General features: G+C 37.5%; 2 protein-coding genes across 2 annotated transcripts in view; one reads left to right on the forward strand and one right to left on the reverse strand.

Moving 5' to 3' along the window:
- The first annotated feature begins 2455 nt into the window (after positions 1 to 2455).
- Positions 2456 to 3159, forward strand: LOC148566302 (uncharacterized). The gene is made up of 2 exons (XM_088486596.1): positions 2456 to 2623; positions 2698 to 3159. The coding sequence occupies exons 1-2, from the start codon at positions 2456 to 2458 to the stop codon at positions 3157 to 3159; spliced, it is 630 nt and encodes a 209-aa protein (XP_088342722.1).
- A 1754-nt stretch (positions 3160 to 4913) lies between these two features.
- The window catches only part of LOC148566303 (uncharacterized), a 40306-nt gene continuing 29125 nt past the window's right edge, over positions 4914 to 16094 (reverse strand). The window contains exon 2 of the mRNA XM_088486433.1: positions 4914 to 8936. Within this exon, the coding sequence (XP_088342559.1) occupies positions 6858 to 8642 (1785 nt within the window). The 5' untranslated portion in view covers positions 8643 to 8936 and the 3' untranslated portion in view covers positions 4914 to 6857. The remainder of the gene's footprint in view (positions 8937 to 16094) is intronic.

The raw sequence follows: 16094 nt of genomic DNA on the forward strand, positions 1-16094 counted from the left end.
AATCCTTTATATAAACCAAAACAAAATTGAACAAATCAAAATATTTTCTAACTCATACCATTAATTATAAAATTTAAAATTTTTTATTTTATGCGCTGTAATTATTTCCTTTAATATATAAATTTATATTCTTGAATTAATTATTATTTTTAAATTTTCATATTTTACACCTTTATTTATATCCTATTTTAGTCTTGGTGTTTATTTTCATACACGTTAGAATATATTTAATGATTATTTTTATACACGTTAGAAATATCTTTTGTTCATATATATTTTATATGATTAATTATAGTTGATGGACAGCTATCATTATTTTCTTATATATTATTATAATTTAATGTCATTATAACATTGATTTCTATTTCCTTTTATATATATATAGTTGTAGTACTTAAATTAGTATATTCTAATTATTTCCTTATATATATGTGATCTTGCCTGAAAAATAGATCGGCTTCAACTCCTCGAGATCAGCCGAGCTATGTGCTGCAAAGCCGAACGTCTGTCTCCTAGAATCCGAGTTTCTTGTATTCGTTGTTGGTATGAGAGCACGAGCAATACAAAGAGGGTGGAATGTACCTGCAAAGGCACTCCGAAGCTTAAGTCAGTGTGTATTATAGCTTACTTAGAAAAACTTAGGTCTTTAGAGATGTTCTACTTCCTTTTTATATGTGACGAGTTCTTTATCAGTTATATTTTCGGCGCTAACGTTCGAATAAGTGATATCGTAACCGATCTTATTTTGTCGTTGGAACGTCGGTTATGATGGAAACATTAATGTTGCCGAGTTATAGCTCATAATTCCGAATAGTAACGGAAAATGACGAGGTATCTCATATGTTGTTAATGGTTATGGGGCCGAGTTATAACGCACAATAATGGCGACCATTAATATGAGGTAATGATGACCATATCACAGCCCCCAAGCTTAGCCTGAGGAGAATTTTAATGAAGCAGGTTGAGCTTTTGGATGAGTTATAAGTCCGCTTGCGTGGGTTAGTGGATGAGCCCCCAGATCAACTTACTTCATTAAAAGATGGTGTTTTGTTTTATATTTTATTTTGCACGTGGGGAGTCGTGTCCGTTAGTTTCTGATGAGAGAGAAAGAGTAATGGTTGTATTTAATTTTGGTGGTTCCCAATGTTGGGTTCGCTGTTTGATGTGGCTTTGGGAGTGGGAGTTATCATTTGAAAGGTTTTGTTGTTTTAATAGCTTTAATCTTTGGAATTTTTGTTGGCTGGTGTTGCCGTTTGGTTATATGCTTGCTTTTTTGAAGAATGAGTAAGAGAGGTATGATTCTGCTTCTTCGTTTCTGATCTGTTTCTTCATCTTCCTCTGTCTTTCTTCTTCTTTCTTTTGTTTTCATTCTGTTGATGAGCTGATGGGTTTTGAGAAAGAAAAAAAGGATAAGGTGGATTGGTCTTATGATTGGGTGGGTGAGGATGTTAAATCGCGGGTGTCACTGTTCTCTGATGAATCGGCGGCGAGGGAGGTTGATGTGACTAAAATAGTGAGGGTGGGTTCTGGAGTTAAGGTAGAGTTGTTACCATGTAGTGTTGATGATAGAGTTTATCACCGGGAGTGGGGGTTTGGGTTTTTTTACATGCATAGTTGTGTGCTTGAAGAATTGCGGGTCAGGCTACTGTTTACGGAGTTTGAGTGTCAGATTTTGAAGCAGTTAAACTGCACTCCGTCACAGCTTCATCCAAATGGGTGGACTTTCCTTCGGTCTTTTGAGGTTCTGATGAAATTCCTTGAGGAAGTGCCATCTGTTGATCTGTTCTTTTCGTTATTTCAAGCTAAAGGGGTATGGAAGGGGGGTTGGGTGAACTTTAACAGTACTCCGGGTTTTGGGATTTTCAAGCTCTACAAGTCCTCTTTTAAAGATTTTAAGGAGATGTATTTTAAAGTCAGAGGTTCGGAGGAGGATTTCCCATTTTTTATTGATGAAAATCTCGCTGAGAAGTTTTCACTGTTTTGGTGCTCGGAACCTCAAAATATACTCAGCCCAGAGGTGATATCTCCGAGGAACGAATGTGTGATAGAGTTTTTGGTGGAAAATGTTGATCGTAAAAATTTGATATCGATGTATGAGTTGCTGAAGTGGGAGGAGGATAAAGGTGTTGTTGTAGAGTACTTGGGTGAGTGTTAGGGCTTATGCCGATGTCTGTGTTATTCTCTTAAAAATCTCTAATATGAATTGTTTTTTGTAGGTGGGAAGTATCCTGGTGTCTCGGCTGCATCATTAAGGTCGCGTTTTAAGACCAAAAATTTGGACAAAGAAGTTTCTTCTTCTAATGCTGATAAAGGAGCTGGAACTGGCGAGGTTACTCAACCTCCCCGTGGTCGGACTAAGGTAATTGTAAAAAAGAGGAAGTCAGATGTTGTAGAGGTTTCTGAGGATTCTGATGAGAAGGAACATGTAGTTCCTTTGGAAGAGATACAAGCTTTTATGGGTAACCATAAAAAACTTCATGAGGTATCCGAGTATAGTGAAGGCTTTTCTGTCTGGGGAAAAGAGTATCCATATATGGCAGTGGTTGACGAATATTGCCAGTCTTCTGCTGATGTTTCGCTTGCCAAGGAAGTTGGTGATATGGCTATTGGGCAATATATGCAGGTAATTGCCGAATTTGTTTCTGTATTTATGATCTGAGTTGTTTGTAAGATTGATGTTTGTTTATTCTGTCTTAGGTTGTCGGACTTCGTCTTGCCAGTCTTGGACGGAGCCAAGAGTTGATGTATAAGAAGACTTTAGTGGAGAAGAGTGAAATTGCTTTGTTAAAGGAAGAGCTGAGCAAGGAGAAAGCTGTTTCGTCTGGGCTTCAGAATCGGTTGAGTGAGACAGAGAAATTATTAAAAGAGACAAAGGAAAGTTATGTTAAAGATGTCGAAGATTTGAAGAAGAAGGAGAGTGATCTGGCGAGCATGCAATCTCGGCTTATTGAGGTTACTGCTCAATTTAAGGATATGGAGAAGAAAAAGGCGGATGAGATATTGGATTCTTTTGTTGAAGGTTTTGAAAGGGCAAGGTTGCAGGTAAAGTTTTTGGTACCGGATGCCGATCTCTGTGGTATGGACCCCGGAAAGATAGTGCGAGATGGTCAGCTGATCGAGGATGATGGTGACACAGAAGATGAAGCGGATAATGCTTAATGTGTTTAGAAACTTTTTTGAATTTGTTTTGCATATGTAATAGTTAGTTCTTGTGTTAAACTTTTTGATTTGTTTTGTTTGAATTTTGAATGTGATGCTTTTATTTAAGAAAAAGCTGTTTGTGATTGTTCGGAAAGTGTTCCGAGTTTATTTGCGGTTGATGATATTGTGTGATAATGATAGTTTGTAGCTTAGACGAGTATTTGGCGTTTTGTCTGAGCTGTATGGATAGAGTTGATTGATAAGATCATGTGCACAGTTATTTGATAGAGATTAAAATGGTATTCGTCTCCTATATATTCGGAGTCTTTTTGAACCTTTAAATACAAAGGTGTAGGTAGGCTAGCCTCGTTAAAACCTCTCCAAGCAAAACCCTTTTTGGGATAAAATCTTGGTAGTAGGAAAAAGAGTACAAGCCTGTCCCTGTATTTTAACTATAAAATTTCTTTAGGGAAGACACATTCCATGTATTAGGCAAGAGTTTACCATCTAGTAATTTTAGCTTGTATGCTCCTTGGCCGAGTACTTCTGATACTCGGTACGGACCTTCCCAGTTAGTTGCGAGCTTTCCATGTGTTGGTGATTTCCGAGCAGTTTCTGTTTTCCGAAGTACCAAGTCTCCTTTTGAAAATGATATGTGCTTGACCGTCCTGTTGTATTGGCGAGCTAGTGCGTGTTGTGCCGCTTTTTAACGTAGTGTGGCGAGGTCTCTTATTTCTTCTATGGTATCGAGCTCGGCCCTCCGAGCTTCGTCCTGAGTGCCGAGTTGTGTTCTGAATGAACTTTGTGATATTTCCAGTGGTACCATAGCTTCCGAGCCATATACTAGCCTGAATGGTGTTTCTTTTGTTGATGTTTGTGGGGTAGTGTTGTACCCCCAAAGGACTTCAGGTATTAGCTCGGCCCAGAGTCCTTTGGCGTCGTCTAGCTTCTTCTTTAGTGCATGTAGAATGACCTTATTTGCGGCCTCAGCTAGTCCGTTTGTTTGAGGATGTTCGACGGAAGCGAAATGTTGCTTTATTTTTAGATCCTGCAAAAAAAGATTGAAATTTCTGATCGGCGAACTGACGACCATTGTCAGTTATGATATGTTGAGGGATGCCGAAATGGCAGATAATGTTTTTCCAAACGAATGAAATCATCTGCTGCGATGTTATTTTTGCCAAAGGTTGGGCTTCCACCCATTTGGAGAAATAATCAATTCCGACAATGAGAAATTTTACCTGGTCCGGTGCCGTGGGGAACGGACCGAGTATATCTAAACCCCATTGGTTAAAGGGCCAACTGATGTCTGAATGATGCAATTGCTCGGCTGGTATGTGTATTAGTGGTGTGTGCCTTTGGCAATTGTTGCAGGACCGAATTTTCTGTTGGCTGTCCTGTTTCAAAGTAGGCCAGAAGAAACCAGCTCGGAGGATCTTGGACGCTAAGCTCCGAGCTCCTGTATGTGTTCCACAGATTCCTTCATGTGCCTCGGCTAATGCTATATCAGCTTCGGGCTTGTTAAGGCATTTGAGTAGAGGGCGAGTATAACCTCGTCGATACAGCGTTCCATTGAATATGGTGAAGGACGATGCTTGTCGTCGGAACTTTTTGTTGTTCTCAACCCCTTCTGGTATAGCACCTGTTTGTAGATAATGTATAAAGTCGTCTCTCCAATCTTTTCCCTGTGTAACACTTAACACGTTTGTCAGAGTAACAGTGGGTGATGTTATGGTAAATTGTTGTAGTGTAGATAACTCGGACTGTGTACTGCCAAGTTTGGATAAGATGTCGGCTCTTTGATTTTGTTCGCGGGGAATATGTTGTATATCAAATTTGGCAAATTTTTTTGATAATTTCTTTACTAATAGTAGATATTTAGAGAGGAGAGCATCTTTTACCTAGAAAAGGTCATTTACCTGCTGTACCACTAATAGTGAGTCACAAAATACTTTGATTGCCGAGATTTGGAGATCTAGACAAAGTCGGAGTCCGGCGATCAGTGCTTCGTATTCGGATTGGTTGTTGCTAGATTTGAAAGCTAGGTGTATTGAATGTTCCAGTATGAGTCCGTCGTCGGCCTCCAGACGGATTCCTGCTCCACAGCCCCCATTATTTGAAGATCCATCTACATATAAGGTCCATTGTTTTGTATGATCTTCTTCTGATGGCATTGTAAGCTCGGCGATGAAATCTGCCAGAAATTGAGACTTGATCGGTCCCCTTGATTGGTATCTGATATCGAACTCAGATAATTCGACTGCCCATTTTATAAGTCGTCCTGCAATTTCTGGTTTGTGTAACACTTGTCTTAGTGGGTGATCGGTTCTGACATGTATAACGTGGCTCTGGAAGTAAGGTCGGAGGCGCCGGGCCGAGAATACTAGTGCTAGTGCGAGCTTCTCAATCCTTGGGTAATTGAGCTCGGCATGTTGGAGAGTTTTACTGACAAAATATATCGGATGCTGAACTTTATTTCTTTCTGTAACGAGGGCCGAACTTATCGCCCAATCAGTAACTGATAGATATAGAAATAAATCTTCCCCTTGTAAGGGCTTTTGTAAAATCGGCGGTTGTGAGAGAGTTGTTTTTAATTTTGAAAAGGCTTTCTCACAATCGTCGTTCCACTCAAATCTGTTTTTCTTTTTTATTGTTTGGAAAAAAGGAATAGAAGTTGATGCTAGGCAAGGAACAAATCTGGAAAGTGCTGCAAGTCGTCCTGTGAGGCGCTGAACTTCTTTGACTGTTTTAGGACTGGCCATGTCCAGCACTACTCGGCATTTTTCTGGATTTGCCTCTATTCCCCTGCATGTTAGTAAAAACCCTAAAAATTTACCCCCTTGAACGGCGAATGCACATTTCTCGGGGTTGAGGCGCATGTTGTACTGTCGGATCTGGCCGAATATTTCTATAAGGTCGCTGATGTGATCATGTCCGATTTGTGTTTTTGCAACCATATCATCGACATAGACTTCGATGTTTCTGCCGATCTGTTTGGCGAATACTTTATCCATAAGGCCTTGGTAAGTTGCACCTGTGTTCTTTAATCCAAATGGCATAACTTTATAACAATAGTTACCGAAATCAGTAATAAAAGCTGTTTTATTTTGATCGGAGGGGTGCATGAGTATTTGATTATACCCCGAATACGCATCCATAAAACTCAAAGTAGCATAACCTGATGCGTTGTCTACTAAAGAATCTATGGATGGTAGAGGGTAAGAATCCTTTGGACATGCTTTGTTTAAATCAGTGAAGTCGACGCACATGCGCCACTTACCGTTTTGTTTTCTTACCATTACCACATTGGCTAACCAGGTAGTAAATCTGTTTTCCTTGATAAATTCGGTGTTGATGAGCTTTTGGGTTTCTTCTAGTGACGCTCTCTTTTTCTCTTCTCCAAGTTTCCGTTTCTTCTGCTGCACTGGTCGGACTGCCGAGTTTATCGCTAGTTTATGGCTGATAATTTGTGGGTCGATTCCGGGCATGTCTGAAGGTGTCCATGCAAAAAGGTCGGCGTGTTGTTGCAGGAAGGTCATTATAGCCTCTAACTCAGATGTGTTGATTGATGTACCTACATAAGTAAATTTGTTAGGGTCATTATAAAAATACACTTTTTGTAGGTCATCGGATGGTGTTGGGCGCTCGAGGAAATCAGCTCTTAGGTCAAGGTCGGCCAGTGTGTGTTCCTTTTGTTTGAGGTTGACATTGTTGACTTATTGTGTTGAGCGGTTTTGGAATTTCATGCTGATGTTGTAACATTGTCGTGCCTCTTTATGATCTCCATGGATTGTTACAACCTGATCGTTCTGCAGTGGAAACTTTACACAGAGATGAACGGTAGAAACAATGGCGCCGAACTTGTTCAAAAAAGGTCGGCCAAGGATGAGGTTATATGGACTGAAACAATCAACTACTAAATATTGAATATCATTAGTTTTTGAAAGAGGGTGCTCACCCAGTGTGGTATGTAACCACACTGATCCGAGTATTGGAACTCGTTCTCCTGAGAAGCCGACCAAGTCTCCTCCTGTGGACTGTAGCATGTTGTCGCTGAGCTTCATCTTTTGAAATGTGGAGTAGAACAGAACATCGGCACTGCTCTCGGGATCCAAGAGCACTTTTTTCACTAACAGATCCCCTAGCTGTAGGGTGATTACCACAGGGTCGTCCAAGTTTTGTATACTGGAGTTGAAGTCCGCTTGTGTGAAAGTGACTTCTGGTTGTGGATTAGTGATTGCTACATCTTGCTGTGGTCCGTTTACCGAGCATATTGCTCTGAACGATCTTTTCCTTGCCGAATTTGAGTATCCTCCACTAGCGTATCCTCCTGAAATGCAATTGATTATACCTCGTGGTCTTTCATATTGGTTTGAGGATGCCTTCTCTTTTCCTCGGTTTTGTTCAGAGAGGTCGTTTGTTGTGGAGCTCGGGCCGCGCTTTTGGATGTGACCACCAATATATTTGTCGAGGTGTCCCTGCCTTGCTAGTCGTTCTAAAAGAACTTTGGCGACCACGCAGTCATCGGTATTGTGGCCGTGTTTCTGGTGGAAAGCACAGTACTTCGATTTGTCCACGTTCTTTGCATCTTGGTAGGTACCGGCTTTTCTCGGTGGCTTGATCAGTTTTGAATTCAAGATCTCCTTGATTATGTCCTCTCTCTTAGTGTTAAACTGCGTATAAGAATCAAATCGAGGTGTTAGTTTAAAACTTTTCTTAGTGGTTGAGCTCTTATCGTCGTTGCGGAAGTGTGACTTGTCAGACTTCCGAGCTTGTCTGAGTTCCTCGATATCAATTTGTCCTTTTGCCTTCTCCCGAAATTCTGCTAGAGTCTTCGGCTTGGCTACTGCGATTGTCTCCTGGAACTTTTCGGGCCGGAGACCGCTTTTAATTGCGTGCAGATGGACCTCGGGGTGAAGGTCTGGTATGCTGATTGCGACCTTGCTGAAGCGGGTCATGTAGTCCTTTAAGCTTTCGTTTGGTCCTTGCTTGATAGTGTTCAAGTAATCGGAATCGTGCAAGTATATTGTGGATCCGGCGAAATGTTCTTCGAATAACTTCGCCAACTGGTGAAACCGTGAAATGGAACCTGCAGGCAAAGCACACAACCAATCAAGTGCAGGACCGTCTAAATAATTCAGAAAACAACGACATAAAACTGTATCTAATGCACCGTTGACGATCATTATTGATCGGAACTTCTTTAGAAACTTCCTCGGGTCTCCGAGTCCATCATAAGGCATAAGGGTCAGCGGCAGAGTGAACCTCTTCGGTAGTTTGAAATTCATCACTTCTTCTGTGAAGGGACCTACAAGGTCGTCAGCCTCTTCTTTTTCATCTTCGGGCTGTTGCTCTTCGCCTCGAGCGGTCTCCGAAACATGAGAGGGTTGGGACTGATGTTCCTCGTCTTCTGCTTGCTGGCGATGAGCACCGTTGTGCTCAATCCGAGCATGATTTAGTTCAGCGATTTGGGCAGCCATTAGCTGGTTCTCGTCGGCCATTCGTTGATTGGCTTGTTGTAGCTCAGCTACGATTCACATGAGCTCGGACAGTGGAGGAGGCGGTACGTCAGCCATGGATGCAGATGGAGGTAATGGGACCAAAAGAAAAAATATGATTTTCTCGGCCCCACGGTGGGCGCCAATTGATCTTGCCTGGGAAATAGATCGGCTTCAACTCCTCGAGATCAGCCGAGCTATGTGCTGCAAAGCCGAACGTCTGTCTCCTAGAATCCGAGTTTCTTGTATTCGTTGTTGGTATGAGAGCATGAGCAATACAAAAAGGGTGGAATGTACCTGCAAAGGCACTCCGAAGCTTAAGTCAGTGTGTATTATAGCTTACTTAGAAAAACTTAGGTCTTTAGAGATGTTGTACTTCCCTTTTATATGTGACGAGTTCTTTATCAGTTATATTTTCGGCGTTAACGTTCGAATAAGTGATATCGTAACCGACCTTATTTTGTCGTTGGAACGTCGGTTATGATGGAAACATTAATGTTGCTGAGTTATAGCTCATAATTCCGAATAGTAACGGAAAATGACGAAATATGTCATATGTTGTTAATGGTTATGGGACCGAGTTATAACGCACAATAATAGCGACCATTAATATGAGGTAATGATGACCATATCAATATGTATTTTGATTTTGATTGTAGATCTTAAATTAGTACATTTTAATTATTTCTTTATATATATTTTAATTGTAGCATTTAATAAATTAAAGTGTTAGATTTTGATTTTAACATTAATTAATTAATAGAAATGACGTTGAAAATTTTTTATTCATTCTTAATATTGGAAACTAAATTCATAATATTCTTTTAGTTATAAATAAATAAATACTTTTAATATTCTATCTTAATTATATCTTAACTTGGTATTTTAACAAATTGCTGATCGATTATAATAAGATCCTAGAAGAAGCCACCAAAGCTTTCTAGGTCTGCAATGTACGATAGCAATTAAAGTAAATTTCACGACACCCCAATCAACATTTCTTTTAATTTTTTAGTTCAATCGTTATTCACTTCAGTTTAATTTAATTTTTATGTTTAAGTAAAAGTTTCACAGTATTACCACCCATAAGTTTTGTATTCAATTTCTGAAACAACAATGCATAATTGATAAAATTTATACTTCATAGCTAGAAAAAATTAAGCTTAAATTTATCAATAAAAATTAGACCATAATTTATTTGATATAGATAAAAGACAACTATTTAGAACAAATTATTCTCTTTAAATAAATTATATATAACTAATACTTAAAATTTAGAATAATTTATTCATATCTAACTCAAACCCTAAAATTTAAAAATTATACACTAAAATTTACATAATTTATAATTTAATAGAACAAAATATATATGATATATAAAAAATCAATGATCAAAATTTATATTTTTTAGCAAAAAATAAACCAACATCAAATTATATTTAATATTCCAAAACAAAAAATAAGCCCACTAAATTAAAATTCAAGAGTTTAAAATAGCATATGTTACGAACTCACATGGTTCAGCCCGATTACTCGGCCGGTCGGGAACACCACCTCCGATCCGAGCCCGAACCATCATGATAGGATAACCCGACGGGTCGGTCTCCCGCGCCCGACCCGAAGTACGTGCAACTTGCCACTACGCGGCTCAAGTCACCACGCCCTGCAAACCGGTCGGGTCGGCATCCTCGGGACAGCACCCGAAGCCCCGACCCGAAGTCCGGAACGACCTGCTCTTCCCATATGGACTAGGACAGCTCACGGAAGCTTCTTGGCCAATGGAGTAGGTCATTTATGGGCCCGCCCAAGTACAGTATATAAAAGGAGAGGTCAGCTATCCTCCCAAGATACGTAACATCTTACCTATTTTGGCTATCACCTCGTACGGACACTGACTTGATCGTCGGAGTGTCCTTGCAGGTGGCCGCCCCCTCTCGTCATACCTCCTCCGGCATCCCCAGCTCACGTTTTGCATCTCTGCATCAACTCCGAGTGAACCCAGGGTCTCGCCCATTCACCCGCTGACCATCACCCGATCCGCTGAGAACCCAGGATTTCCAAGTAACGAACATTGGTGCCATCAAAATTATGATGCTATCACTATTATTTATCCAATCAATCAACTATAAAATATAAATAGTTTTTATTTTTTAAAATCTTAGAAGATATAAATGCAATGACCTTTTGAGTTATATGGCTAAGATTTAAAGATGATTTTTTAAATACATATTAATTGGTAAAATTTTATATTCTTATGAATTATTTTTATAAATTAAAAAAATAAAATTACTAATATCTATCAGAATAATTATACCTCTCTATCAACATAGATTTAATAAATATATAAAAATTTGTATTTTAAAATTTAAAATTTAAAATTAATTTTATTTTAATTTTTTTAAATATTTAAATAAAATATAATTTTAACAAAAGGCTTCTACAATTACAGAAAATATATATTATTTGATCTTGGTGTATAAATTTTATAAGAGATGAGAAACAAAAAAAATAATCTTGATTTATATAATTTAATACTTTGAGTACTGTATTTTTTTATTTGTAATTTGGTCTCACTTTTAATAATAAATACAAATAAAAAATTTATTACATGCATATTTATATTTTTTAAATTATACTGTGAAATGATAAATTAAATTTTTTTTATTTATGATATTATTTAAATAGTATATACCATTAATTATTTGTTTTGTAATTATTTTTTTAGATAAATATTAGTTTTACTATTTGTTTTCATACTCAACGTAAACCGCTGCTACCTCCAGCGGTTTACGCACGTGTCCCAATACACATAAATCGCTACTGCCAGTAGCGGTTTATGGCCAAACATCAACAAACAGAAACCGCGACAGCCTCTATCGATTTCTGTGTTTTTCCATTCACATGTAATCCACTACTCGCTATAGCGGATTATGTGTTTCGATAAACCGCTACTGGCAGTAGCGATTTCTATAAATATATGAAACAATGTATTTGCGTCTATATTTTTGAAACAATGCAATTGCGTAAATTTGAGGGGCAAACAATTTATTTATGTAAATTGCCCCTACTCTTATGATTCTTTGGATTTTATAATATAAATGAAAATAAAGAGTAAAGTATCATTTTTGTCCCCAATGTTTGGGGTAAGTCCCAAAGTTGTCCCTAACATTTCAAAATTGACTCAATGTTGTCCTACTGTTAGGGATCCGTTAATAGAATTGACGGCAGGACAAATTGAGACGATTTTGAAACGTTATGGACTTAAATAGAACGAAAATATTGGGGACAAAAATGATACATAGAAATAAATTTTAATTTTATCCTTCAATAATATCAATTTTTTACTATACATAGTATTCAATTATTTTTTAATCCCATCTAAGTAAATTACACTTAATCATATTACTTTCATTTTAAATAAATTAATTTTTTTATAATTTTACTCTTAAAGATTTTTAGTTATCATGAAATGTTTGTAGAATGACTAGTATATAAACTTGTAGAAAAAAAAATAATATATATACAATAAAATATAAATTATACCTTTTGTCTCTAATGTATCAAAATTCTTTAAAATTATAAAAAAATAAATTTATTTAAATTGAAAGTAATGTGATTAAGTGTAATTTATTTAGATATAATTAAAAAATAATTGAATACTATGTACAGTAAAAAATTAATATTAGAAAAGATAAAATTAAATTAAAATTTATTTTTATATATCGTTTTTGTCCCTAACGTTTTCGTCCTATTTAAGTCCCAAACATTTCAAAATCGTCTCAATTTTGTCCCGCCGTCAATTCTGTTAATGGATTCCTAACAGCAGGACAACATTGAGTCAATTTTGAAACGTTAGGGACTTAAATAGGACGATTAAAACGTTGGGGACAATTTTAGGACTTACCCGAAACGTTAGGGACAAAAACGATACTTTACTCGAAAATAAAAGAAAGCTTGTGAAAATTATGAAAAAGTGAAAGAGTTGAAAGCAATTGAAAGAAAGAGAGAGCAGAGATTAATTTCTGAGATGAGTAATATTGATCTAAAATTGTTGCAGAGCGATCCTTTGTTTACACTAAAGGTTCTATATTTATAGTGATAGCATGCCCTATGTAACTTTACTAGTGTCTATATTCTCTACACCCCCCCCTCAAACTAAGGGTGGGATTTGGTTGCACCCTTAGTTTGTCCATGAACACAGTAAATGAGGGAGCTGATAATGGTTTCGTCAAAATATCAGCGACTTGAGCATGAGACGGTATGTGAACAATGTTTAGCAATCCTCTTTGAACATGATCATGAATGAAATGGAGATCAACCTCGAAGTGCTTGCTTCTGCTATGCATAACTGAGTTTGCAACAAGAAGAACAACACCTAAATTGTCACAAAACAAAGTGGGAGCAACGGGAGAAGAAACACGAATTTCTCGTAGAAGCTTTTGAATCCAAACTAACTCAGTTGCTGTGTCTGCCAAGCAACGGTACTCTGCCTCAGTAGATGAACGACTTACAGCTTTTTGCTTTCGGCTGCTCCAAAAGATTGGATTGCACCCAAGGTAAATACAGTAGCCACTTATTGAACATCGATCATCAAGGTCCGTGGCCCACTTGGCATCTGAAAAGGCAAGAAGACGAAGATCAGAGGATTTAGAAAATTGAATACCATAATTAATCTTACCTGAGAGATAACGCAAAATGCGTTTGACTGCCTTCCAATGATGAATCATGGGTGAATGCATGAATTGGCTAACTTTGTTGACTGAATATGCAATTTCAGGATGAGTGAGAGTTGCATATTGAAGGCCTCCTACTATTGATCGATAGAGACTAGGATCATCAAAGGAATTTGAACCCTGCAGTATTAGTTTTTCAGAAGAAAGCATAGGTGTGGGCATTGAATGTGACTTATCCATAGATGCCTTTTTAAGAAGATCACAAATATAGGTAGTTTGTGAGATATGTAAGTCTCTTAAAGGCAAAAAATTAAATTGCATGCCTAAAAAATAATGCAGTGTCCCTAAGTCCTTTAAAGAGAATATTTGATTCAATTGAGAGATAATAGACTCTATTTCAGATTTATCATTACCTGTGATGACTATGTCATCAACATAAGTAAGAAGAAAAAGAGTAGAAGAAGTTGTAAAATGAACAAATAAGGAAGGATCAGATGAAGTATTTCGAAAACCAAACATGGATAGAGTACTGCACAGTTTAGAAAACCAGGCCCTGGGAGCCTGCTTGAGACCATAAATGGCCTTATCAAGTTTACATACTAAGTCAGAATCAGAATTGAAGAGGCCAGGAGGTGGTGCCATGTACACATTCTCAGTTAGATCTCCATTGAGAAATGCGTTGTTAAAATCAAATTGCCTAAGAGACCAACCTTTAGATAAAGCCAAAGATAAAATGACTCTAATCGTTGTTGGCCTAATGACCGGGCTAAAGATTTGAGAATAATCGATGCCCTCAATTTGATGGCATCCTTTGGCCACAAGGCGAGCCTTATATTTTTTAATAGAGTTATCAGGTCCACGCTTAATGGCAAACACCCATTTAGACCCAATAATGGTGGAATTGGGTGGTGGGTGGACTAAATGCCAAGTTTTGTTTTTCATGAGAGCAATATATTCCTCTTTCATAGCTTGAAGCCAATGAGAGGAGTGCATAGCTTGAGAAACTGTCCTGGGAATATTATTAACCAAGTCAAGATGATTAGAATGTGAAATAAGAGCCTTAGGCTTAGAGATACCAGACTTGGAACGAGTTACCATAGCATGAGTATTGTGAGAAGATGAAGATTCTATGATAGGTAACCTTGGAGGCTCAATTTCAAAACCAGAAATTGATACTGGTGCAGAATCTGTAGTAACTGTTTCAGAAGGTGATTGATTAATAGTTGATGAAGCATTGTTAGTTAAAGGAGGGGAATTTGTATTAGAGTTAGGAAGTAGAGTTGAAGTAGGTGGAGCTGAACTTTGGGTACAAGATAACTGCGATGTAGGAGAATTTGAAACAGGAATCTGAGGTAACATCTCATGCTCATAAAAAGAGATTAGCGATGAATTAGAGATAACATTCTTATGAAAAAATGAAGGAAAAGGAAAAATATTTTCATCAAAAATAACATTACGTGCAATAACAACTGTACCATCTTGTTTTAAACATTTAAACCCTTTTGAGAAAGGAGCATAACCAAGAAAAATGTGTTGTTCAGACCTATAGTCTAATTTATGTTTATTAAAGGGTCTTAAGTTTGGATAACAAGCACACCCAAAAACCTTTAAAATAGAATAATCAGGGGGCTTGAAATGAAGAACCCCAAAGGGTAATTTCATATTAAGTATCCTAGTGGGCAATCGATTGATAAGAAAAGTAGCAGTCAAGAAGGCATCCTCCCAATATTCCATTGACAAATGTGCAGCAGCAAGAAGCGTAAGTCCCATTTCACAAATATGTCTATGCTTCCTCTCTACAACACCTTGTTGTTGGTGAGTATGAGGGCATGACAATCTATGAATGATGCCATTGATATTGAGAAAGGTTTTGAATTCATTTGATAAGAATTCTTTAGCATTATCCGTTTGAATAGATTTAAGAATTTGACCTATCTGAGTTTCCATCATGGATTTGTATTGTTGTAAGATGGTAAACAATTGAGACTTGGTAGTTAATAAGTAAATACATGTGTATCTAGTAAAGACATCTACAATACTCAAGTAATAACGAAAACCAGAACGAGATATAGAAGGAGCAGGGCCCCAAACATCCAAGAAAACCAATTGTAAGGGTGCAGTATAAGTGGTTTCAGAATAGGAAAAAGATAAAGTATGCATTTTCCCTTTACAACATGCTTCACAAACAAAAGATGCTGAATCAACTGTATTAGAAAATAGAAGATTACACTTTTTAAGAACAGATTCAACAATCATTGGAGATGGATGGCCTAGGCGTTTATGCCACAACTCCAAATTTGTCCTACAAGTGGCTAAAAAAGTATGAAAGTTTGAATTATCATAACATGGTTTTGGAATACAAAATTGATCATACACATATAGCCCATGTTTAAGTTGTCCCTGAAGGAGCACTTACTTGGTATCCTGTGATTTAACCACACAATGAAATGGATGAAATTCAAAGAAGACATTATTGTCCAGACAGAATCTTGAAACACTAATTATAAGTTTTTAGCTATTTGAGGAATATGCAAAAGATTCTTTAAAATGAAAACATGATTGTTGGATGAATTCTGAATATATGAATAACCAGATTTAGAGATAGGCAAACCTGAACCATTGGCTATGTATAATTGATCGAGTCCTGTGTAATCTGAGGGTGAAATCAAACCGGATGCGTCATTAATGAGGTGGTGAGAGGCACCAGAATCAGGATACCAGGACATATCTGAATTTTGAGAAGAAGATGCAAGAAATGATTGTGGTTGATGAAATGAAGCTG

Source organism: Arachis ipaensis, chromosome B5 (genome assembly GCF_059453495.1).
Source record: "Arachis ipaensis isolate K30076 ecotype BB chromosome B5, ASM5945349v1, whole genome shotgun sequence".
NCBI lineage: Eukaryota > Viridiplantae > Streptophyta > Magnoliopsida > Fabales > Fabaceae > Arachis > Arachis ipaensis.